The sequence below is a fragment of the Motacilla alba genome, chromosome 2 (genome assembly GCF_015832195.1).
Source record: "Motacilla alba alba isolate MOTALB_02 chromosome 2, Motacilla_alba_V1.0_pri, whole genome shotgun sequence".
NCBI classification, from domain to species: Eukaryota; Metazoa; Chordata; class Aves; order Passeriformes; family Motacillidae; genus Motacilla; species Motacilla alba.
The window spans coordinates 61,994,709-62,021,174 of record NC_052017.1 but is presented as its reverse complement, the minus strand read 5'-3'; the positions used below and the strand labels follow the sequence as shown (position 1 = coordinate 62,021,174).

At 41.0% G+C, this 26,466-nt stretch overlaps 1 protein-coding gene across 4 annotated transcripts in view; it reads left to right on the top strand.

The window, feature by feature from the left end:
* RNF144B (ring finger protein 144B) overlaps positions 1-26,102 on the top strand; it is a 90,767-nt gene extending 64,665 nt beyond the window's left edge. For all 4 annotated transcript variants that reach the window (XM_038126929.1, XM_038126931.1, XM_038126928.1 and 1 more), the window contains 6 exons: positions 3,647-3,751; positions 11,528-11,588; positions 16,007-16,211; positions 17,239-17,383; positions 19,073-19,162; positions 19,359-26,102. In XM_038126929.1, coding sequence (XP_037982857.1) covers positions 3,647-3,751; positions 11,528-11,588; positions 16,007-16,211; positions 17,239-17,383; positions 19,073-19,162; positions 19,359-19,499 — 747 coding nt within the window. In that variant the 3' untranslated portion in view covers positions 19,500-26,102. The remainder of the gene's footprint in view (positions 1-3,646; positions 3,752-11,527; positions 11,589-16,006; positions 16,212-17,238; positions 17,384-19,072; positions 19,163-19,358) is intronic.
* Positions 26,103-26,466: the final 364 nt, after the last annotated feature.

Below are 26,466 nucleotides of genomic sequence, written 5' to 3'. Positions count from 1 at the left end.
ACAAAATGCACAAAAAATCTTTGCCATTTTATGTCTGTAATAATGTATTCTCTAAAGCGTGGGAGGACACACTGCTGAGAAGGTCAGTCATGATTCATTATACAGACATGGAAACATCTTTTCATCACATTTTTGGCTTGCATCTTTTCAGATACTCTTAGTTGCCACTTCTAAAGTAAGCAGCTAAATTAGTAGCTGAGTTGCAAATAATGGTAAAACCCCTCTGAAAACAGTTTCTCTGCAAAGTGAAGGCATATTTTAAAATTTTAGTGATTTTCCAATGTTTCTTATTTGGTGCCAAAAGGGAACAAGAAATTCACATCTTCATTCATGTACATACTTTGGTAAAAAGCCTTATCCTTCAGCGATAAATATTAAATGCTTCCTTCAAGTTTCCCAGCAACTTAAAGCCCTTTTTGTATTACACCCAAAGCACCTTCTCCAAGCACAGAAAGTCAAGACTATAGATTTCATATCTATAAAAATGATTTAACAGGGCGATTTGCTGGGAAATACTTGAAGATCCATGACACTTCACAGCCCAATTACCCAATCTCTCCAAGGCAAAAACACAGCAACCTCTAAAAGAACCACAGAAAGTTGGTTGGCCACTTATGTTCACCCACAACCAAGCAGTCGGTTAGAAGAGGAGTCCAGATCATTAGCGATCCTCAGAAACCTCTGTTCTCCTGGCTTGGTACCCATAATGACTTAGATACTGCATATAGAAAATGATTGCAAAATCTATACTGTGGATCGAAGCTCCTTAAGAGCTTCATGCCCATCCTTGTATGAAAGTGTAATCGTCAGTGCTCCGAGCTCCTGTCCTGAGAGTCTAAATTAAGAACAAGCCTCTGGGCTGCTGCCGGGCCTGCAGTAACTTCTCAGGCTTTGTTCTCCCTCTATAGCCACCTGACCTGAGCTGCCCCCAGAATACAAATCTACTGTACCGTGCTGTCAAAACAAATTACTAAATATCAGGCGGCACCACAGAGGAGACAGAAGCCAGGATCTTAGCAAAAGTAAAAGGTTGCTCTCTCATGCTTGTTGAGGAATTAAGGCAACCTAAATGCTTTGGTGGGAAGGAAACATTTGCCCTTCACCAAATGCTGCCCTGAGACTTGATCCAGAAAGTAATCAGGTCTCCCATGAGGAGATGAAATGAGATGTAAGGAGGTTCTGCCCACGGATTTAAGAAGTGCACTCAACACACTGCAGCCTGTGCAGGCCAGCCTTGGGGAAGAGACTCTGAGGGCATAATTTTCTGTTTACATTATTTGTGGAGGAGGCTGTGTACAGGTACAAACCAGGGAGAAAAATCTGTGTAGGGAATGAGTACTTGCTGCCCCATTTCTCCTGTGATTCGTGCTGAAGCGTGTGGGCAATGCTCAGTGCTTAATGAACATGGAGCTGCAGGGCAAGGTCACCCACAGCCTCCATCTGCATCAGAACAGCACTGGGAGCCACCCTGGGCTCTGGGCATGCTTTTTTTGGGCTTTCCCTATATCCCCTGCTGCCACTGCCCAGACCATGGTGGCAGATGTGGGCACGGCCCTGGGAGCTGCAGTGTCACCAGGAGTCCACTCCCAGGCACTGTGTGCTTCTGTTTACTGCTCACTGCTCTGTGAGGGAGCTGCTGTGCCGGGGGCATGGGGGTGCTTTGATCCCGTGGGTAAACTGACTTCGTAAAAGCACTGTGCCTGGATGCCTTTGGGAGGAGTGGGCGAGAAGATGGGCCAGGGCACGGAGTCTGCTGTTGTAATAATAAAAGAATAACTCCTGATTAAATCTGGGCTGATAATTCCTTAGGGAGCTAATACTGCCTTCAGTAACTGACATGATTTCTTTTTTGCTTTTCACCTGTATCTTCCTTGCCTCCCACATACTACTTGCGCCATCAATTCCTTACAACCTGCTCTGCTGCTTTCTTGTAGGGGTGCGTGCTGGATCTGAATACATTAGTTCTTAATGAGATACACATTTAAACCTTAACAGTTAGGTTATTCCCAACGTTCTTCTAAGAGAATACACTTCAAATATTTGCAAATCAAAAGTAAGTTAATTTAAAATGCCAGTAAGTTAAGATGATTCTACTTGCTTGTGCTAATATCTCTATAGCTCATCAGAATTAAGCAAAATGTGGATGTGGATATTTCAGTAGAGAGACAGACAGAATATTAAGGAAATCTCATTTCCATTTTTAAGGGTCCTAATTATCCTGACGGTTTAGAGGGAATCAGTTTTCCAATAAAAAATACAAATGAGGAAATTTCTTTAATCAGAGCACAATATGCAAGGCCTTCTCAGAATAGTCCAGACTAACACAGACTTGAATGTAATATGCCTATAAATAATAAAACAATGTTTTTTGAAGAGTCTAAGGCTGCCATACTCAGAAGGGCTGTGACTTCCCCATTACTCACCTATTATCTTTTGAACTCAGTGCCTCTTCCAAAAGTTGGCAGAGAGACAGAGGTCTCAAAACCCTATTTCACTTTGACATATTTCTTGAAAATTGATGGGGAAATAATGAAGAAATCAGCAGTACTGGGGAGGAGGTTTGTAATGTTGGCATGAAATAATAAAACTGTAGGGAAAAAATGACATTAGTCCTACTTTTCATAACATATGTTTATTTTCATTTACAGTAAACATTGCAAGCTGATACCAAAATCTGTCAGAAGTCCATGATTTGTTGTTCTGTTACTGGTGACTTGCAATTTATCGTATGCTTTGCCATTATTTTGAGGAGATTTTGTTGTTTTCTTTAATGTAGAAGTGACCTTACTTACTTATCTAGGCAATTTGGAGGAACAAGTCCAGCACTGTTCTTTGGTCCATTGCATGAGTTTTGTGCCATGATTTTACTGAAGACTCTATAATACATGTTATAAAGGCACATTGGATATATTTGAAACTGGCATGCCAGATAAAGTATGAGGAGAATGGAGGGCTTTTTGAGCTTGGAGGGGAAGCCTGCTGTTTTTGTAATGGAACAATTTGGAAACATTCATAAAGTGGCCTCCATGCTGGAAATAGACTTTGGATAGAGTAGAGGCTGATGATAAATTGTGATAAATTATGGAAATTATTTTATCTATTGGGAGGGGTTGGGGCGGAGGAAAAACTGGTAGCTGCGCATCTTCTAGGGCACATTATAACCTCCCAAGCATGTGCTTACACCCCTTTCCTCTTTTGTGCAGCTGAGAACAGTGTCTTTCTTGTAAATGAGTTCTCCTATAATGGCGACTGCTGGATGAGAGTCTGAATTAAGAACACAGAAAATAAAACAAAGGCACAAAGCCTGTTTAATTAGGATAAAATATACTCACCCCTGCCAAATTCTCCAATCCCAGTTCAGCAGAGCACAGGGGTTGTTAGGGCTGAAAGGTCTGACTTGCTGACTTAGGTAAACGCGATGCTTGGCAGATGAAGTCATGCATAATTAATTGTTCTTTGTTGCATTCTTTCCAATGTAATCACTTGTAGCATTCACGCTTATAGTAATTGATGTTTGCTGTGTGCTGGAGCTTCAGGACAGCCAATTAAGGTGGTGAAGATGGGAACTGTGCAGCATCTCTGACATCTGGTTGTTACCAACATGTGGGCTATAACATTTTTTTTTCTTTTCTTTGCTTGTTTCTAGTGTCTAAAACAGTACATGGAGCTGGCAATTCAAGAAGGTTGTGGTTCCCCTATCACATGTCCAGACATGGTATGCTTGAACCATGGGACCCTACAAGAAGCAGAGGTATCTATACTTCTCATACTTTTCTCTCTCTCTCTATTTTTTTTTAACATGTATCTCCCAAATTTATTTTTCTGCATAATAATAAATGTAATCATAGAATTTTTCCTCCCTTTAATTACTTTTAATGAGCTTTTGGCAAGAGGCCTGACTGACAAGAGGTGATAGAAACAAACAGATGTTTTTCAAGGGTTTTGCTCCTTTTTCTCTCCCTCTGTGCCTTGGGGGAGAAGTTCCCTTGGCATCTGGACAGCCTCTGAATTACCCATGCAGGTGACTTAACTAGAATACCCTGTATCCCAGAATTGCTGAGCCTCCATTAGACTGTCAGTTCAGTCAGATTTGATTCGACTGCAAACACTGAAATTCCTGCATCTTTCTTAAGGACTGATGGTATGGGAGGCCAGAATTTCCTTGTGTATATTGATCTTGGGCTGCAACAACCAATTTGCACTCCAGTCTAATCATGCAGGGCTGTATAATTATATGGAAAGAAAGGTACCTGCACAACACCAGGTAGAAGTAGGTCTTAAGAGATGTGGAAGGTGTCTCTTGGGATACACCCAAGGGATGCTTGCTTGCCTGCTTTGTGAGGCAGGAATATCCCTGCTGAGCCTGAGAATACAAGTAGGACAAAAAAAAACCAAAACCAAACAAACACAAAAACCCCAGGAAAAATAAGATGGCTAAGGGATTTTGATTAGTTTTGTGCATTCTCTCAGCATCTGAGAAATAAAATCAAGGAGAATTAGATTTCCATCCTTGAACTGAAGAAGAGAGGTTTGTCTTCTGGGTTCTCTTGAGCTCTGTGCACACAGATGCCATAACTGTGGCAGAAGTATATAATCCTGTTCAAATGCCATCAGTGGCAGTTTGATTCCTGATACCAAAAATTACTTTTTCTCCAGAAAAATTTCTGGATCTGCTCTCCAGCATACATTTGAAATGTTGTGCTTAGTTGAATCAGGTAATGGGACTTTCAGCTATGTTTGTTATGGCGTGCAGGCATATGGTGGAGCCTTTTTTTTGGCTGAATCCAGCTATTGTGAAAAGCAGCCAGCTGTTTCCCTTTCTTCTCTTTCTGCAAAGATACAGAGAGGGTGTAGCCATGTCCTTCCACCCATTGCACCAGATTGGAGGCATCTAGCCTTGCTTGAAAATGTATTTTTAAAGGAAAATTACCAAATGACAGGAAGAGTTCTGCTCTCTTCAAAGAGTCTTCTCTGTTCAACCAGGGTTGTAATGCTATAGGAATTAAGAAAGATGTATTTCCACTTAGTAAAGGAGACTCCAGGGGCATTTAATAATGGACCACTGGCATAATCCTTGGGTGTTTTTTTGGGCTGACAGAGAATGACTAAACAGCCCGAATGTGCATTAGTGTCCCGTGGATGACTGAATGTTCTGACACTCCCTTTTGGCAATGTGCTTGAAACAAAAGCCTTCTGCTTGAATAGCAAACAAATCCCTAAGCTGGTTAAAATTACTGCTTATGTATTTTACCAAATACCTATTTCTTTAAGGAAAAAAAAAACACCCAGAAAAACAGTAATGACTTAAAGAATAGACTGACTCCATTCACAGTCTAAAAGAACAGTATGTAAACTACAGATTTATGTATGAACACTCTCTATTCCTTTTTTCCCCCTCTATAAATAAAGGCTGTTCTTTGTGAAAATGTGGCCTTTTAAAGCTATTTTTTAAAAAAGCAGAACCTTATCAGATGATACAGAATGTTCTTAACCAGGGCTATTGTTTGGCATGGAAGCACTATTTAGAGTTACAGTTTATTCCTTACACTCTCAAACTCCTGGTGTAAAAGTAGGAGGCTTCTCACCTCTGGGGGGGTCTGGATTTTTTGTCGCTGGCTTCTGACAAGACAAGGTTCCTCACCAGGACCATGGTGTGAGGAATGACACATTGCCTGTACTGTGGGGAAAAACAAAAATAAAAGGTCCTCTTTTTTTTCTCCTCTAAGATAGCATCACTGTTTTGAAAAGGTGTATTTTTCACGTCATGTTCATTTCAGACTATGCTGTGACTGCTGTTCATCAGGTACTGTTACAATTTGGAGAAAAAAATAACAGGTCAAACTGTCTTTATCGTGGACATGTTGCTAAATTGGGTCCTATACTTTGGGCTAAATGCATCTCGTTATGTTAGCTAAAGCAGTTGTTTCGTTTGCTTTTTAAAATGCCTTTTGCCATAGCCTGTAAAAGGGATATAAAGGTGAATTTGGGCATAATTTGAAGTGAAGGAAAGCCTCTTCATTGCCTTCAGTGCATTTTGGATTGAGCTTTCTTCAGTAAGGAAACGGAGCAATTAATAACAAAGCTTATAACCATACATAACACAGTATAGCTATGAACATATATAGCTAGGAACTTATAGCTAAGTTCCTCTTCTCCCTCTCAAGGTTCTTATTCAAGCTGTGTAATATTCCCTCAGTGCTTTCCTGTTTGTCTACATTTAGACTAATCAGAATTAAGTCCTGTTTACTTTCTCAGTAAAATTCTGAAGAGTTTGTCTAGTTTGGTCCTAAATTACTAGAGCCTTTTTAAAGCTCTTGCCTTGCTTCTGATTTGTGTTTTTCTTCGGTTGCTTTTGGGGGATGGAGGGAGGGAAAAACTCTGGTTAACAATTTAAACACAGAATAGATTTTTTTCTTGTATGTCTGATGAAGAAATGAGCAAAAGTGAATAGCAGGAATGTGTTTCTCTAAAACAGTTGAATATTTAATCGGTGCTTGGGGAATAAACTGCTTATTCATAGAGTATAGGAGATGTTGGGAATTAAGGCTTTACTTTCTGAGGTCCCTCTGGATCTCAGAAAAAAATGTTCCAGGTTTTTTGTTCTTAAAATGCATAAAGTAAAAGTCATTTGAACTAGAAAATTGTACTTTTCAGTACTTTGAAAATATGTTTTCTGAAACCCCTCTGGCTTGGGTTTCTTTTTCCTTCAACAAAAATCTAGTTGAAACTGGTTTGTTTCCCAGTAGTTTTTTTTTTTTTTTTTTTGTTTTTGTTTTTTGTTTTGACAAACAGTGCATTTAAACAGAAGGAACTGTTCCACTGAAGTGCTTGAAGTCAAGTGCAATCCTAGGTCACATCTTGACCTGTTACATCTAGATAGCAGCTGCTTGTACTATAGCTGTCTTGTAGCAGAAATAAATGAGGGGTGGTGGTGGTGGTAAGGCAATGGTTTTGGCTACAGACTCTCTTTCAAATAGCTGGTTACACAAAACAGGGGAAGTTCAGAAACAGTCTTGTTAAACAAAATGTTTGCCCTTTCAAGCTCCAGTGGCACAATAAACAAAGATTACTTGGATTCCTTCCTGGAAGCAGAAGGTAGAAGGAACATCTTATGTTAATACAATTCTCTTTAAACAGGCAGACTTCTTCTGTCTAGAATATTCCTGTCTCTTGGGAACTTGCTCCATTGATTTAATTGGACCAGTTAATATCCCTAATCTAAATAAGGGGTAATTTATCATGGTTTGAAATGATTTTGCTTGGTGTGAATCCAGTCACCGGTGTAAGCTCTGAATCAGGGTAAATCTCCACTGCATACAGGGATTCATACTGTAATACTCACTTGGATAATATCTAGGGCATTGTTCTTTGCTGTTTCTGATTCCTGTATTGTTCTAGGGTTTATAACATTGATGCAGTGATCCATGTGTACATAATCTGATTTGGATTAAAACTGTGCAGCAGTTGGTAAAGGAGGCACTGATTTGGGTTCTTAAGTTTGTCCAGAATTACCCCTTTGCACGCAGCACAGGTTCTGCTCGTTGTCCCTCTGTCTGTGTAAATCTGGGATCCACACCAGTGCTAACCTGACAGAGAGTTGTCAGCACTCTGTAAAGCAATGCTGAAATAGGACAGTAACCCAGATCTTGGAATTCTTAATTGCGTTATATTCCATACCTAGCCAAACACAAAATCCCACTGGGACTTGGTCTAAAATAGCCGTTTTATTTTTAATTTCAAAATTGGTTTATGTTTTGCTACAGAAGAGATTGAAATGGTAAAATGAGAAGGAATGTGAGAAAATATTGCAGGCTGACCTATCTTTTTCAGGGTCAAAATAAAAATTTTGGTTCTTCTTATTTACTTTTTTTTAAAATAAAACCCAAGGGAGCAAGTGAGAGAGCCTTAATTTTGTTTTTATTTGTCGCTAAATAAGAGAAGAGCTCTTTAATGGAGAACATGAATAATTTAGTATTTCATTATGACTCTAGTGAGCATGGTAGCTTGACAAAGAAAGTTGTGGGTGTAATTTCAAACAACATAGAGACTGAGCTCCCATACCCCTTTCAAAAGCCCTGTTGGAGCCATTTCACACTGCTTGCAAAAGAAGACAGTGCCTCTGTGAGTGGGGTATTGGCAGAGGTGGGCAATGCCACCCTTTGCAAATTCTTCTGCCAGTGTTGGATCTGCCCTTGCTGCCTGTCTGCTAAAGTGAGAAAGGGAGAAGCTTTTATCCTGCTGAACTTCCCTCCCTTGGCATTATCAAAGTTTGATTCATATGGGTGTGAAAGGAAGTAAGATCTATTCAATTTGCTTGATTGCCTTCTTGCATGTCCCTTGAAAGTCTGAGAATAGGTGGAGTAGTGATTTTCCCTTTCCACTGTGGTAGCCAGTATTTAAAAACAGGGGAGTTGTTCTTCCTTGGGTCCTGGTTACTGCACTGCCTGGAAAAGTTTGCTGCTGTGTACACTGAACCAAATTATTTTGAACCATTTCAATTTCCTTTCTTTGCTCTTTTGTCTCATGTAGTAGCAGGGACTGTGGTTATTGTGACACATTTCGTGACATGATCTTTTTGGATGCTTGACAAGGATCCAGCTGGAGCCCCATGTGGTAGTAAACCTTCAGAATTTTGCTTTTGTCCATCAATATTTTTACTTCAGGTGAATGCTGCTGTTCTTAGCAATAGCGCTAGTGTGTTCTTGTGCTGTGTAGCAAGAGGATTTTAAGTGCAGGTATTGTTTACAGGGTATGGGAAATCAGAAAACTTATTTCAACCCCTAACAGCCTGATAAGTCTCAAATCAAGATATTTTCAGGAGAGGAGCGTTCTTGCCTCTATTTTTTTAATTGAAACCCCCAGTATTAAAAAAAAAAAAAAAAAAAAAGTTCACCAAACTGTCCTCTAGCATTTCTTCCTACACTGAATAATTTCATAGCATAGAATAAGGAAAGCCTGCTTTCTGGTATGCTCATGGTCTTCCTCTTTTGGCTCTTTGCCATCTTCTGGGTTGCTGGTTTGCTGCCTCCCCAGATTCCCATGCCCTGACCAGCCCAGAGACATGAGTGATTGTGCAGGAGAGGAGGTGTTTGGGATGGACAGATACCCAGGTGGGGCTTGAGAAGTTGTCTGGAAATGAACATTTCAAATGATGCCAAGTAGGAGGAGATAAACACCTAATCCCCTTATTGTACTTACTACTGTCCTTCTTGATTAGGTATAAATGAGATTAAAAGTTCCCTGAGGAAAGGATTTACTGTTTTTTTATAAGGACCTGATATTCATGTTTATTTGGTATGTTTGTTTTTTTTTTTCAATTAAGTTTGCACATACAGTTTTGACGTGGCACTGAATTCAGGCAGCAGGAATTTGTGCATTGTTTTCCTTATGCCTAAAGATACTAATTCTGTGAGAGGCTTTGGCTCAGTACCTCTCAGGCTGACCTGTGTGTGGGTGCTATCAGGACCTGGTCTTTCCAAGCCTGTGGGAGTCAGTGGCACAGGTGATGGGCTGCATGTGTTCCACACCCAGAGCTGCACGCAGGGAGGGGGAAGCTGAGCTGTGAAGAGGTGAAGAGGATGTGTAGGAAAAAGAGTGGAGCTGAGTGAAGCCAGTGGGGAAAGCTGGCATGGTAAGCTCAAGTTTTCCCCAGGAGAATGGGAAGCTTTCAGCACTGCCTCTGCTTCCTATTGAAATCTGTGTTAAGATGCATAACTCTGCTCCCACTGTAATCAAAAAGGCTGATTTTTAATACATGGGAAATTCTGGGCTCAATAGAACTGCTCTTGAAAAAAATTGTTTGTTAGAAGTAAAAGCAAGTACAGAAGGACCCCAGCCAACTAAACAATTCACTCAAGTGGCTCTTACAGCATTGAGACTCACTGTTTTAATTTAGTTGTAATGAAGGAAAATTTAAAGTAGTTGCCAATGCTCACCCGGCTAGAGAAATGCAGATGACTCTTTTCATTTTCCAAACTATTTATATGTGAAGATGCCCTGGGGAGGAGTGGGCAAAACTGAAATGATGTGTCATTGCTGAAATTGCTAAATTGCACTCTTTTTACCCATTTGATTTTTTTTTTTTTGGTGTTTTCCAAGAGTGTTTCAGCTGACTTCTGATGAACAGGTGAAGAGTCTCCTGGAAAAATCACTGTGTCTTACAGTCATATTAATCTTAAATATTAATTAATTACAGCCATATGAATCTTTAAATTATTAAATCTTGACATAATTTGGGTTGATTTTTGTATTACTCTGGCTTCAGTGAAATAAATGAGCCAAGTATCTGCTGCAAAATACAGTTGTGTACAATCAAGTCCACTTGATTTGAGATATTAATAAAGCAATTTTGTATTTTATAATACAATTTTTTTCCATCTGTGGAAGAAAATGTATTTGCAGCATGATATTGAATATATATTGGATTTTTGTCATTATATTTCTTCTCATGGGTGCTATACCCTACAACTGAGGAGGACAGCAAGGGCCCAGGTCCACTGAGGGCAAATTTTGGCCTTTACAATAATCTGAAGGACTGTGGTTGGATACTGGCTCTGAGATTTGAAAGCCTGTCACTTTGAAGCTGCCAGTTCTACACTGTCTCACAGTGCTACAAATCAGGTCCCAGGTCTTGTATTAGTCTCGGTTTATTTTCAGTAAAAGAGAAAAGTATTCCCTGTACTGGTACAATATTACAAACTGATCAGATAAAGAGAAGGTTCCCACATTCTGAATCTGACAAACATGTGACTCCTGAAGAGCCTGTGAAGTTCCTTTTAAACCCCTTCATACCCTGTATGCAGGTTTGCTTATTAGTTTTAAATAGGGCACTTCATCTTCTTACGTAGACTGTTAATTGGAGATTAGGGCATTTAGTCTTTTAGGCTGCTGGTTTAATTATGGTAATGTGTAAAATGTATCAGCAAAGCCTGTTTGTCTATGCCAGCTAAATTTTTTAACTTCACTTGGGTTCCCAATAGGTTGCTCCGTGTCTAAGGCAAATTCCAACAGCAATGGCATTAGCTGTCTTGGCCCAAACCCCATGAAATGAATAAAAAAATGAAAACCAGACTTCAGTTCCTGAGAGCTAAGTGGCCCCTGCCATTAACACTAGGAGACGTGAATGAGGAGCCATTCATTTGAGCTGTATTCTTGTGCATGAACAGCATGCTGCAGTCTCCAGGGCTGGCAACATGTCACCCTTTGTTACACTAAACCAACATGAAATAAAACTGGGAAGCCTGAAGTAAATACAGAATCCACAGAGAAGGTTTTTGTCTACATGGAGAGGAAGAAAGACATGGGCTGAACTACTGGGTTGTGTGGTGAAAATAGGGAAGGTAAAGAACTACTTCTCTAAGTTTTGGAGAAGAAGTCAGGGTATGGAAGAATGTGGTGCTGAAAGCAAGCAGAAACAAAAAGGTGAATTTGAGAGCCAGCTGAGGAAAGCAGATTTGTCTAGCATAGTGCTTATTAACTTTTTAAAGTTTGTATTTCTAATTCTTATTTTGTGTATTTCTCATTTCAGATTGCCTGTTTGGTTCCTGTTGACCAGTTTGAGTTATACAAGAGGTTGAAGTTTGAACGAGGTGTGAAGCTTTTTGTCTCTACTACCTTCTCTTTTGTCAGTGAAGGCAGCACTGTTAAATATGGCAGAGACAGAGCCTGTTGAGTGAGTTAAGGAAGAGACAGAGAAGATGTCTTTGCTTTGAAATAGTTCAAGAGCAGTCACTAGGTCTGACTGTGCTCCACAGACAAATTCTGTTTTGCAGGATCAAAAAAAGCAGCATCTTAATGAATTACCAGACTTCTAGTCAAGCTTGTGGGCAACACTCTCAGACTGTGTGCCTGGGGCTCCATTGTTCTTCCAATGGCATGTTCATCTTGGGTCCTTGAGGTGGTTGTACTGGTAGAACTTGTCAAGCTGCTAGGGGCTGGTGCTGGCCAGGGCATACAGTCCTTTTACACATCCGTAGGGCTCTTCAGAGCTTCTGGGGGACACATACTCTGAAATGCAAAGTGAATTTTTGCAAGCATCCCTGCAAAATAGCTTTGCTTATGTAGAAGCCTCATGTGTGTTCATCTAGTAGAGTTTTTCTTCCCAAGGAATAGTAGTCCCCTTGTTCCTGAGGAAGGCGTACTTTGTAAAGAAGTTTGAAACTGAAGGTCTCATTGAGGCCAAGCTTTCCTATGCCCAGAGGTCACCCTTCTGCATCAAGAGATGGTTCCTTGATAAGGCTGAAGAAGAAACTTGCTAGTCAGAAAGATGAGATCCCCTTCCTGGTTTTAAAGACTGTCACCAGCTTGAAAGTTTGAGCTGGAAGGTGCAGTGTTTTGCAAAGAACTCAGTGCATGGTAGCGTACAGAGTGGTGTGTCCGAGACACTGCCCCACTCTGCCTGTTCTCAAACTTTCCTTGAAAGACTGTATTTATCTTCTTGCTCTGCATGCCTGCTTAGATGCAGTGGATTGTGTAAGACAATGCAGAAGTCTATAAAAATTAGGCAAAGTAATGCACTTGAAAAGTTGGTCAGGTAGAAGAATATATAGGTTTTTACAGAATCTCATCTGACAGACATGAATCCTTGTGAATGACCACAGAGTAGAAAAACTGCAGAATACTCAAATATGCCCCAGAGTTTATGGGCAAGTGCAGATTGTAGCTCTGATTTTCAGGCACTCAGGTCAAAAAAAAAAAAAAAGAAAAAAGTCCCAAACTTTGGTTTTGCTTTTTATTTATTTCTCCTGTTTTACCATCTTCTTGTTTATTCTTAATTTCTTACAAAGTCTCTCCAGTTCATAAGCTAATCAGTGGCTTGTCTACAGTCCTAGACAATGGAAATCAGAGCTTGTTAAATCACCATATTAAAGGGTTAAGAAAAAGAGAGTTTCTTGCAATACATTAATCTGTTTTATATAAAATCTTTTTTAACTGAAGACTCTGAAACTATTGGTTTCCTGGTATCTCTTCCTCTATAACTAGCCAAAGCTGAACTCATGATCTTTTGTCCAACTCACTGTTACTTTTTTTTTTTTTACTGCCTCCCACACAGAGAAGTCTGAAACTTGTCTATTTTTAATATCCTCCTTTCCTTTTCTTTCTTACCTAAGTCTGACAAATCCTCTTCCACCTCTGCTATCTCTCTTCATTATGATTTTAAGATCTGTCCTTACTCCTTTATGATAAAACCAGTGTCCAAGCAGCAGACTTAGGCATAGCCCTTTTGCCTTGACTTTTGGCCCCAGCAATAAATCCAGCTTACTGATGTCTGGGAAAAACGATTCCTGCTATCTAAAGCTCTGACCTGGACACCCAGCACTAATCCCAGCCTTAGCAAACCCTTTTGCCTATCTTGGATTTACTGCTGTCCCCAAGGCTGACCTTTCTGCACTCGTCAGTGGGACTTGGCTTATTAGCTTCTGCTGGCCTGGAGCACCAGTCTCAGACCTGAGCCTTACCTGGCAAAGCCTGCCTGCTCTGGTCTGACACTTTTTATGAAACTAACAATAGACCTCACTGATGGCATCTGCTGGGGATGAATTCTCACCCACAATCTGTCCATAGACTCCTTCCTGATCTTCAAGTGATTGGTAGAACCCTTCCAGACATTTTCCATTGTGAGATTAATTTTGAGGAAAATTTGGAACACCCTGAGAAGAACTTTGTGTTCTTAGAATGCAAATGTGTTTTTAAAAACAAGATTTTTTTGCATATCTGTAACTTCTCTGCATCTAGTCAGGGCTAAGACACAGAGCTTCTGTGAAGCATATTTATTAGAAAAACAGGAATTGCTCTATGTCTATTTAGGATGGTGTTGATGTAGTCAACAGAAGTAAAGAAATAGTGGAATGGTAAGTGGTTAGGGCACATGCATTATATTTGTCAGTAGGCTGAGTAGTAGATGAAGAGAATCTCAATTTTATGCCTGACTCAAAAGTCGTCTGTTTTAAATGGAGATTCTGTGAAACACAGTCGTAGTCTTATCCTTTCAGTGAGTACCTCTTCTGAGCCAGAAATTTTCTTCAGGGCACTGCATTCCTCCCATCTGCCACCTACATCTCACCTGCTTGCTTGCATGTTTTATGAAAACTGGCCAGATCCCTGCCCAAAACTGTCACTGTTTGGGAAGGCTTTCTTCCTGAGAGTTGAGGGAGCTGTGGCTGAACTGCCTGCAGGGAAGCAGGGGAATGGCTCAGGAGAGAAATGGCTCTAACCAAGAGATGGAGCAACTTGCCAGAGTAGGATGATAGCCTCTTTCCCTTTTTTGGCCGTGCCTTTTTAGTTTTTTCTGGTTTTGCTTGTACTCCATGGTAAACCAAACAGTATGAGACAGCGTGGATTGCAAAACACCATTTGTAGGATCTTTGTAAAATTGAGGAAGTGGGTGAGGAGGGACTTTCATCTCTTGCATTACATCTTGCTGCAACAAATTCTTAAAAAACAGGTTTACAACCCAACTCCTCTCCTCCCAATGATGTCAAAACCAGACATTCTGTCTTTCACCCAAACACAGGATAGGGGAATTTAGGTTTCCAAAGCTGAATTTTCAACAGAAAACATGCAGAACCTATTGTGTGAAGGATTAAATGCAATAGCAAGCACTAGGCCATAATCTTACCCATTTCAGGGTTTCTTTTAAGAGACACCAAAGGAACCTAGAGAAATAAAAATTTCTCAGACAGGACATTAGCTTTTAAAAGTATGTAAATATGAAAAGTTACTTGATTTGCTGTGGCTCTCTTCTCCCTACTAATGAAGCCGAGAACTAATTTGGTTTTGCTTTCATACAATAGAAAGCAAAATATTTGTTTTGGGAGGCAAAGAAGGTGTGTGCAAGACAGTAAGAGAAAAGAATGCAACTAGATCCATAAAATGGCTGAAGGTAAATGGTACAGGTGTTTTGCTGTCACTGCCTAAATTATAGGTGACAGCCTTTGCATGGAAATAGAAATTCTCTACATCTGTTGGAGCTCTCTGACACAGACTCAGAAGTTACCCAAAGTCAGAGCCCTGTGTACTTATGTGTCCTGCAGCCAGCAGAGAAGATAAACATCCATGTGCTTTCAGCAAAATTTGCCAGAGAACATCTATATGAGGTCCTTGTGCAGCTTTTTGTTTCAAGTGGGACAACTAATTTTGTCTGCTGGAGGTACCTTGCAATGGCTTTTGCCATCTCACAGTCAGGATTTCCATTGACTTCAGAGACATCCCCTCCATCTGTTTATTTTCAGTCGTGGTACCAGAGAGCTCCCAGGGAAGGAGGAGGGGCAAGGTAGCTCCTGCAGGCATGACAGCCCTTTTTGGGGGAGGCTCTGCAAAGTGTGAGTGTTCAGCTGCACCTCATGGCACTGAGTAGCAAATGACCAACAGTGAATGTGCCCCAGCTGGGTTTTTGTTGCAAATTCCTTGAATAAAGATTGGGAAGTGAGAGAGAGGATCAACATTTATCATTCTCTGCCATGTGGTGATGACTGTAACTCAGAGTGTACACCCTGAACATTGACTCCTGTAATAATCTGATACTAGACAAATAGTAATGATATGATACAGTGAATATGAACTGCAGTTTATAGGTAGAATAGGGTAAATAAGGCATGGAAAGTGACTTTACATTAATTTAATTACAGTCCTTCTGCTGTTTACATGGAAGTTACTGCACGGCTTGCACATGTCAAAGACATGGAGTGGCCAAGTGCTGCAAATGACATGTGCTTCTCAGCAAGCAGCAGCTAGGTTCATATTTTGAACCTCCCTATAAAAAGGCAAGGAACACATTCTGCGTAGTGTATTTCTATTGTTGCAATGCTTTCAGTGCAGCTGCTTAGCAGAGGACGAATGCAGACCTGCCTGAAGAAGAGCAGGCCCAAATGCCCATGGGCATGGGTGTGGAGTGTTTTGGCTTCCACACCCTTATGCAGAATTGGGTGCTGTATACCTAGACACATGTCACTGGAATCAAGAAGGGGACTGTATAAAGAGTTTTATTTCTCTCTCTGTTGCGTTTCAGAAGTCCACTTGGACCCCCAGAGAACATGGTGCCCCACAGCTGACTGCCAAACAGTGTGCCACATCGCACCGAGCGAGTCGGGAGCACCGGTGCCAGTGGAGTGCCCCGCCTGCCACCTGACCTTCTGCTCCTCCTGCAAGGAGCCGTGGCACGGGCAGCACCTGTGCCGGGAAAACCAAACGACTGCGGTACCGACCGAGCAGGGGTAAGATGGGAATCTATGATGGCCGTGCCATCTTTTGATTCTTTTCATCACAGGGCCTCACGTCGGGTTCATGGAGCAGCTTCCTTCTAGGTCCACAGCTTCAGCTCAGAGACTGTCCATCTCTCCTGGTGTTTCCTAAATACAATTCCAGTCTAAATATTACTTTAAATGCTAAATTTCATTTTTTAATACTTAATATTACCTGTGTACTTGTCAAGCTTGGGTTGCAACTGACACTTCTAAAAGGTGAAGCCCTCCAGGACTTTAAATCTGCCTGAAGGCTTTGTTCACATGCTAGAATTATGACCTGTGCCCATAACAAAAATCCAATATACTAATATTGCAGGATCCAAATTTTGCTTATACTGTGATTAAGAAATCACCCCTGCTTAATATTTACAGAATCTCTGAATAGAAAAACCTTAACTCCTACACAGTGTAAATTTCACTTGGAGTGCAAAGCCTTATTTATGTGCATTTTCCTTAACTGCAAACAAAAAATCAAAGTTTTCTATCATTTTTTTTCAATAAATGAAAAACTTACAACCTAGAGCATTCTGCTTGCTAGAGACTCCATGGAATAGGAGTTGCCAAAAAGTTCTTGCTATGATTTTTCTTCTCTAGGTGTGATCTCTGGCTGTGGTGGAGTTTAAGCCTATTTTATTTAGACAAGGAGGATTCAGACAAGGATTATGAGTTGCATAATCCAGTCCTGTTAAATGAATTGTGTCAGGTCTCTGTAACAAAGTGCTAAGTTTTAATGCTATAGGTGATTAATTGTGGGTGTAGTGAGTGTTGGTTTTATATAGCATAAAGGAACAAGGCAAGGGATTTTCACTTTTATGTGATATTAATAGTCTTATGCCTAGTAGTGAGTATTGTACTGAATATAAGAAGCCTCACACACTGAGGACACTTAGGACAATATTAGATGCACTGAAAAATAAGCACAATACACATCAGGCTGTGGACCTGAATACCAACAGTAATGTTCACATCTCACTTTAATGTTTTCTTACTTTTCCAGATTCCTTATTGGAGCAGAGACAGAGGCACCAATTAAGCAGTGCCCAGTTTGTCGAATTTATATTGAGCGAAACGAGGGCTGTGCTCAGATGATGTGCAAGAACTGCAAGCACACGTTTTGCTGGTATTGTCTACAGAACTTGGATGTAAGTGCTGCAGAAAAAACACCAGGATAAAGAATAACGGGGTTAAGGGTTAGTCTGAGGCCCTGCGCAAGTTCTTTGTTAGTTCATTGCTGTCCTAGCAAACTTCTTGGCTCAATTCAGCTTCTGACTCAGTTGCTTTCTCTTCTTTCACCCAGTCCTTTTATTTATATCAATATAGTTTTTTATTTCTTCCATAAAGCGTTATGGCTGTGTCTGTGGGTCCCATGTTAGTTCTTTGAGGGAGACGGGATTAATACATTGCTTTCTGGAGATTTGTTCCAGCAATACCTTGCTTGGATTCCCTCTTCCTAAAAACAGTTTGGTTGAGAGTGAGGGAAATAGATGTCTTCCACCTGTTTCAGCACCAAAGGACACAGCCTGTCTTAAAAATGGTATAGTACTGGGGGAAGGGGGTTGCTCCGTGGTATGGTGGCTAGGGAGGACTAGGTCTCCTTTACTAGTCCATCTCTAGTGCCATTTTTGCTGAACAGAATGATTGGCTATTAGGCTTGAGGATAAAAATGATGGATCATGAACACAGATTGTGAAGTGCATGTTGCGAGTTACTTCTCAAAGGTTGCAAACCAGTCTCAACTTGCGTGGACTTCAGGTGAAGAGTCCTGGAAGTAATGCACTTGTATATATGGCAGCTTGCCCTTTTGGCACAGTCATCAGTAACAACTGTGGGAGCGTGAAAAGGACTTTACCAGCGCTTGAAATAAAATGTCATGTGCTGCGTGGCTTTTCTTGTCTTTTTTGTACTCCACAGCCAGCAAACAATGAGACTTCCTCAGTCTTCATCCTTTACTCAGCAAGCTAAACAGGTTTCCCTTAGTGTTATGTCCCCTTTCTGTGTGGGTGAATGTGCTTTTTCAACATGAGTCTTAGGGCTTGCCTCAGAGTACAAGCAGTACACAGTGATTGCTTAACACTGTGCTGAACCAGAGGAGTGTCACGTTCTTGCAGACTTCGCAGACATGCCCTTATCGAGTTTTTGTCAGTTCAAAGGGAGAAAGAGAGAAAGAAACTGTAGCTGTGTGATTCAAATGTAGTTTTTCTGAATGTGTGGGGGTTACAGGAGCTCCAGGCGTAGATGAAGGTAGTACCTGCAAAGCCAGAGAGCAGAGCTGAAAAATGAAAGGGGAAGCAGCATCAGGTTACAGCACAGTGGTTTAGGGAGGGTAATGCAGGGCATGAGTCACCTTCTGAAGAAAAGAATGGGTAGTTTAATACATATTAATGGTAAAAGAGAAATTGAACAGGATTTCTGTACTTTTTATATTTTCCCGTTAAGTCCTGTGAAGTAGGTACAGCCGGAGAACAGAAGGTAAAATCAGGAAGATGATCCCTCACATTGCTAGTTTTCAGAAATGCTTGTTGTTTTCAGTTCCCTTTATCATCACCAAATTATAGACCAGGTACTTGTGCAATTAAGTGAAACTCATGTGCTTATGCTTTTTAAAAGTGGAGGAGGAAAGATGCTGTATGATAGCTCAGGTGCTAAATATATGCCAGTTTCTGAAATGGCAAGAAGTTACTCTAGGTAATTATTTGGAAGACAGGTGAACTTGTCTGCTGGCAGCTGGCAGTTTCAAAGCAGTGCCAGCAAGGTTGTGTTTCCACTCTGGTCTTGAACTTCTCCTTACAGTTCTGTAGCCTGCTCTTACAGCTTCTCCTTTTGTTTTTCAGAATGATATTTTCTTACGGCATTATGACAGAGGCCCTTGCAGAAACAAGCTGGGCCACTCACGGGCTTCAGTGATGTGGAACAGAACACAGGTGTGTTTCTAACCCACTCGGCAGAGCTCTCATGCATGCATGAAGCAAAGAGATTTTAGCCTTCAGAGAAGAACCAAGATGATTATTTTCATATTTTCATCTTTTTTTGGTGACCTATGCTATGTTTATGCTTTCACATGCATATTTTATTTTCCATGCTATCTAAATATGTATTTTTCACCACCCTGTCTTTCAGGTTGTGGGGATCCTCGTTGGACTAGGTATCATAGCGTTGGTGACCTCCCCCTTGCTGCTTGTGGCATCTCCATGCATCATCTGTTGCATTTGCAAATCTTGCCGGAGCAAAAAGAAAAAATCCAGCCTGCCGACCATCTAAAACTCTGTGTCTTTTTGAGTCTCCATCTGTACAGCATTCGTATGTGAGGAAGCACAATGGTTGTGTTTTGGTGCCATACCTACCAAATAATGCTCCTTCTTTTTTTGCCAGTTCTTGGGATAAGTGCCTATTCTTTACAGGCTACTCTATCACTAACAAGTCCAGATTATTGTGCAGTACATACAGTTTAGGTTTTGCTTCCTGAAGAGGAAAACAGGACACCATTCAGTCCTTCCTACCCTAGATATGATCTACCATTCAAGACTGGTAGAACATTCCCATTTTCCATCAGCTGCACATGACTTGATCCTGCTGCATTACTCTGTATTTGCAGATTCAGTCATTACCGTTGTGCTTGCTGTTGGTTTTTGGTGACACTCAGATTTCTCAGAAAGTTTTGGGTCTTTTGTGAAAGAGGGAGAGGGAAAAGCCTGATTAGGTTCTTCTGTCTGATAGCATGTGTCCAGTTGAATGTAACAAACCATTAAGAAAATATGTTTGGTAGTTTCCTGGCAATTGGCTGCCATGGCATTTCTTTCAGCATTGAAATCCATTTGATTTTTGCCATTAATTTCAAGTAATTAAGAAGTAAAAAACCAACAAAACTGTTGCCAAGATAGGGCTCTCTTTTGAGAGACTGGACCTTGAGAAAGCTGCTATTCTTTTTCACATCAAACGTGACATATCTACCATGAAATATGAGGAATATGCATATTTCCCTACCATTGGGCATGCCTTTTGTCAGTACCATGGGTGTAGAAAACTCACAGTGAAGGTAATGTTGTAAGAAAGACTGTGATACAGTTCCCATTTTGTGCACAGCGTTGGGATCCTGGTTGGGTGTGTGCAGAGTGGCGGCATGGGTGCAGATATACCAAGTACATATGGGCAGTCAGTGTCTTTTTTACAACAGTTTACGTGGGGTGGCAGCAAGAACCCTGACAAAAAGTTATTGAAACCAGGCTAAGCCAAGCCCTCCTTCAAAACCTTATGGACCTGCTGAAGGGAATACTTAAGAAATGGTGTGTAAATGTGACCTCCGTCCATTGGTGGGTATTTCTTTTGTCCTGCTCAAGGTTAACAAACTCTGTTAGTGAAATTTTTTAGTTACTCTAAATCTGGCAGGCTGTCATTTAATAAGTGCTTCATTTTAATTTGGTGCCTCACCACCAATCAGTTCAAGTCCTGGTATCAGTTACACCTTTATAAGTTCCCTGAAAGCTCACTGAAGAGCTGGAATTACTGCAGCTCTTCAGTCAGGAGTAGCTGAGATCAGACTCTACTCCCTGGAGTTTATTTCCTTAATGGATGGTGCTCCTCACAGCTGGGGCCAGTGGCGCTTTTGTTCTGGACTCCCGTCTGTGCATTCTATATCTGTGGGAACAGATTCAAGTTTGCACTGTATAATTGGTTGTAATTCCAAACCCCTTTCCATAAGGGCTGCAAGGTTGGAAGGAGATGCTCAGCCCGAGCGTGGTGTCTGGCTCACGCTCTGCCCGGCTGCCCCTCTCCGAGCGTGGGTCAGCCGGGGAGTGCTGTGAGGGTGCTGTGAGTGCTGTCTGCGTGTGGTGTTTGGCCGAGCCTCAGGAACTTTGCCTTCTTGGCAGCTGTAAATGTGACCTTTTTTTCTGTTTAACTTCGCTCTCTGGTTACTGTAACAAAAGTGGCAGGTTTTCTTTTGAGAAAGTGTAGTCTGTTGAGCAGACTAGCAAGGACAGAGGCCTTAAATGATACTGTCTGTTTTACTTTTTAATTGATTTCTTTTATAAATACTGTCTGACTTTGCTCCAGTGGCTGGAGGGCAGGCAGTGCCTGCCAGTGTGAAAGGCTGTATTTATTCTTCATCCTCAGCTTTGAAGGGAAGCAGAACGGTCAACAGTACATTCTAAATGCAGAGTGCAATGCAGGCAACTGCCATTTATAATAAATAAAGAATGTTTTCTGTATGTGTTTTCTTGAAGAGCACTAATGGTAGTGCTTTGGGGTACTTGTGACAGATTAAAGTGTCCAGCCCTTGGCTTTGCACTATTTTTCTACCTACGTTTTTATGGCACTACTGTCATTTCCATTTTATTTATGAACTTGAAGTTGCAAGTCTTACTTTAACAAAGCCTCAAGGACAAAGATGTAGGAGCTGTACAGTCTCTTTAACCATAACCAGCGTTGCAATGTACCAATATCCTTTGCATGTTAAAATTTGAGCGTTTTTCATGTTTTGTGATCTTACCCATGACTCATGCATCCTTTGCTAGTCTGGTTTCTTTCCTCGTCCTCTCCCTCCTTCTGTTGGCCTGTTTTTGCTAAAATGCCTGTTGGAATGAGGGTGGCAGATCTTTTTTTCATTAATACTGTTGTGTTAATGAAACTGTTAGGTTCTCCCTCTGCTAAAGAAAGCTGAAGGCAGCTGTCCTGCACCAGTTTAAGTGCTTGGTGGGCGTACCAAAACTGGTATAAATTAATCATGCAGGTGTTAACACAGCCTGGCAGTCTCAGTGCCAGTCCAGGCATCTAAGAAATCTAGATGTGGATTGATAGTCAGGCTTTTGCTGGAGGTCTTTACACAAAAACTGGATATGGAGAACATGAGCTACAGGCACCTCTTCCTTTGGCTGTGTAGGTGCAACAAATGGACCAAGAAAGAAGCTCTAGACATCTTAAGAGCTTCAAATTAAAGCTTTACAACAGTGATTTTTTTTAAAAGGCCGTGTCCAGTGCCCCATGTGTCCTGGCTTTTCATTGCATGGGAATACTTAAGCATGTGCATTAAGTAGACCCTGGCTTGGCCGAGTCAAGCATTACCTGTGCTGAAGTGCTGGGAGCAGGAAAGCCTTGTTGCTTTGTTTTCCAGAAGGCAGCTATTTTGCACCAACTGGCTATGCTCACAGAGTTTCCAGAGAAACATTTTACCAGGAATCTTTTTACAGTGTTGGCTTTTGCTTTTGTGTTGCTTTGGTTTGTTTTTTAATTTTGTAAGAGATGTTAAAGTCACTTTATAAAAGATTTATTGAAAGCATGACAAATAATACTAGTAATAATTAGGGAGAACGAAAAAAGACAGGACTCTGACTACATCTGACTCTTCTTAATCAAGGTATCTGTAAATCCACTCTCCTGAGCTCCCTCTGTGTGATGTAGTTGGTGCACATCACCAACTATCAGGCTTCACTGCTCTTTCCATCTCTCTTCTTACCCTTGTGGCAGGTTGGTGGTGTGGGGGCAGCAGCCAGGGGAGAGCTCAGAGCTGTGGCAGTGCAGGTACCAATTGCCCACCCTGGACTCATCAACAGTTTGTCCTTGGGCCTTTAACCACTGAGAGACACCTTGGGAGTTTTGGGCCTTTAATGTTACATTGAGAGCATTCACAGCTGTCTCTCTTGGAGAACAGAAGTGGAACGTACTCCATTCCTTCTGATCCAGGAGCATTCAGACCTTATGGAAATTGGGCTCTAGGTGTTTAAAGGTCAGTTCCTAAACTTAAGAGACCAGTGCTAGAAACCTGGATTTGTACTGCATCTGGCCACAAATCTCCATGGACACATATCGCATAATTTCCCACAGTCACTGGATCTGTGTCAAATACAGCTGAGGACCCCACTCAGCATTCCGTGTCCTTGTATTAAAATGAGCATGATGATACCTGCTTCCAAATCCATCTCTTAATAAAAAGAAGATACTTGTCATGCTACAGCATAAGTGCATCTCTGCAGTATTTATTCCAGAGCTATAGTGGGTGCTCAGTGCTGCCCTTCAGTAAGTGATGGTTTATTTTTGGTGCATGGGGTTACTTACCCCAAGGAAGGGCACAAGACGTAACAATAATGAATGTTTCTCAGTGCTTTAATGATGCTAAATGCTATGTCTTGTTGTCTGTCCAGTAACACAGCATGAAGTCCAAAGATACATTTAAATGTACAAAGTTTACTTGAATGAACTAAGAGAAACTGGATGTTGCCTCCATATTTGCATGAAGAAATAAATGCAAGTGGACAGGTACAGCTGCATTTCCACAAAGGGACAATAAAATCAACTTTTGGCCACTCCGTTTTTTGGTACCACAGTGGGTGGTTGTGCTGTAGTGCCTGCTGCTTTAAAAATTTGAAATCTGTTTTGCACTGTAATCTCCTTCTCCCAGTCATTCTTTCTCAAACTAATTCCATCTATGATCTTATTTTTCATCCTGTATTTCAGGCCAAAGAGTCTTAGAGCAAAGCTAGTAGATTTCTTTGTATGAGGATAAAAATCTTCCAGCCATTTTCTCCCAGGTTTTAAAAAGAAATTTGATGCTGAGTTACCTGACCAAAGTTAGAAATTCCAGACTTGGCTTGTTTAGAAAAACTTATTGAGACTTAACAAGTTCTCTTGTAACACTTAAATAAGGGCTGCTTTGTTAGAGCTCATCGATAAGGGCACCATGCAGCTTTTGAGCTTCACAGAAGAGATGCTTCTGTTGTTAAGCAGACTTCTTTGGAAATGTGCTGGGGGGAAAAAAACAAAACAAAACCCTACATCCTGTATACATATTTTTATTATATAAATAAAAAATACTTATCTTGCATAGATTCATAATTTAAGGATTCAAACTCTCCGGAGGTTTTATAGGGTATACTTACCCAGGAAGATAACCTTACAAATATGCTGAGGCAGTTGAACAGAGTGTGCTAGTTATAAAACAGTTGTCAGACATCTCTCACACATGAATGTGTGGGATAAGATCATAATTTACATGGCTCAAAATAAAGATGTGAAAATTTACCTTTCCTAGAACAGCAAGAGTTGGTTCTTCTGCAGTCTTCTGGAAGGTTAACTTACTGCTAAGACTCTGGAGAACTTCAGTCTCGTTTTAATTTGTCCTCTGGTTAGCAAAGTGAGAGCTGAATGATGTTGCCGAACAGGAAGCCCAAAGATCTGTCTTGTGTCACGACACTCAAGTTTCTCATAACCAATATGGTTTTATAATTTATTATTATAATTTATGCAATGCAAATATAATTTATAATTAGTAATTATAAAATACTAAGGATGAAGTATCATTGCCTTTATCATACGATATTTATTTCAATTGCATTCATACTGGAAGGCTTTTCTCTTCTGCTTCCCATAGAGAAGGTCATGGTGCACCTGCAAAGTAAATTTCTGTGATATGGTGCAGTTCACAGTAAATGTTTCCTACTATTTTGTAGTTATATCAGAGGTTTTTTTATGATCCCTCAAGTTAGTTCTTTGAATCGACCAAATCTCTACTGTTAGGAAAGGTGATTTCCTAGCAATGAATTATATTGACCATCACAATCTGAGCTATAAAAGACGATAGTGATTGACAAGGTCCACCAGCTCTTTCGAGGACACAACCTCATTCTTCTCCCTTCTTCCCAAGAAACTTCATCTTTTCTTGGATGACAATTAAGGATGTCAGTAATTTGTTTGTGCCGTCTGGATGTCCAGATAGAAGCTGCAGCATCTGGTGGCCATGTGCCAGGAGATCCCAGACAAGTTGAGTGTGCGATGCTGCAGCATGTGTGCAGTGAGTTGCTTAAATTTCAAAAAGGTGCCTGAGCTTTACAGCTTCCTGGGGCCCGTGCAGGATGTGGTGGATGTGATGCACAAGGGACTCGTCCAGGTGAGGCTTCAAGTGTCACCAGCTCCATGGCACATGTTGTGCCGGGCTGTCTCACCATGTTCGAGTGCATCCCGGGTCTTCATCAGGGACCCTATCTCAAGCTTGCCCTTTCCATAGCTACCTGCCCACCTCCAAAATGCCCCAGAACCCAGAACAAATCTGTTCATTTTCCAAGTCTCTTGCGGCTGGCCTGATCCAATTTCACAGAAACTTCAGTTCACATGAGCTATTTGGAGCTCAGCTGGTCTGATCATTTACTTTTCCCTAATGAGCAAGGCTTGGGAATGAAGAGAAGCAGAACTGTTCCATACGCTGGTATTGGCATCACAGGCACCAAGGGTCGCTGTGTGAGAGCTCTTTTGACTGTCCCAGCATTGCTTATTTCTGAAAAAAGCCTGTGTTTTAAATGTGTGTACATGGAAGTGTCCAAGTCTGGGTGTGTTTGTGTGCGTGGTGTGAACCAGCAGCGGCCACAGACCCCTGTCCTGCCCCTCACAGATTTTACATTCTGTTTATCTGGTTTTTTGGGTTTTTTCTTTTCCTCTGGGTAATACACTTTCTTCACCACTTTTCTTCTGGTGAAGGGCAAAAGGGTTTGATCTTTGTAAGATTTGTTAAAATATTTTTGTGTCTATAAGAAAGCTGACATGTATAAAGAAATAAGTGCTTTTGTAAATTTTTTTTTGTGGTATGATTCAGCATTTAAATGTTTTACAGATGCAGTTTTTTGCACTCTCTCTGCATATATTCATAAAAATTATATTTATTTTCTGTCTTTAAGGTTTACTTTGGGTTTTTTTTTCCCCTGATGTTATAAAATGCAATATGTGCAACATTAAAAAATCAGTGTAAAGACATCGTCTCATTTTGTTGTAATCTTCAACTGCCTTTAAAAAGATAACATAGAAAATTTTTGGAAAGAATTTGAATACATCAGATGTGCTTAATGGAAGCTTTGAGGATAAAAGAAGGTAAAAAAGCTTGAATCAAGAGTCTGGACTGTTATTTACTTTTTCAAGAATAATTTACATTAAAATCCTTTAAAGAGTGTGGGGCAGGCTCCGGATTAGCCCTGGGAGCCGCTGCAGTGGCGTGCGGACAGCAGTGGTGTTTGCTCTCCATAGATGGGGTGCAGGATTACTAAAGATCTGCTCCCCTGCAAAGTCTGGTGGAGACTCTGGCTTGGGAGCTGCCAGGAGCTGGAGCCACCCCAGGAAGTGGATTTGGGATGTGTGGCAGGCTGCACAAAGCAAAGTCTGCTGCTTCAGAGCCCCCTTTCTCTTCACTTGTTCCCTCAGCCCTTCCTGCCCTTGCAGCAGAACAGGGCCTCCTGCTTCAAGTTTCCAAAGG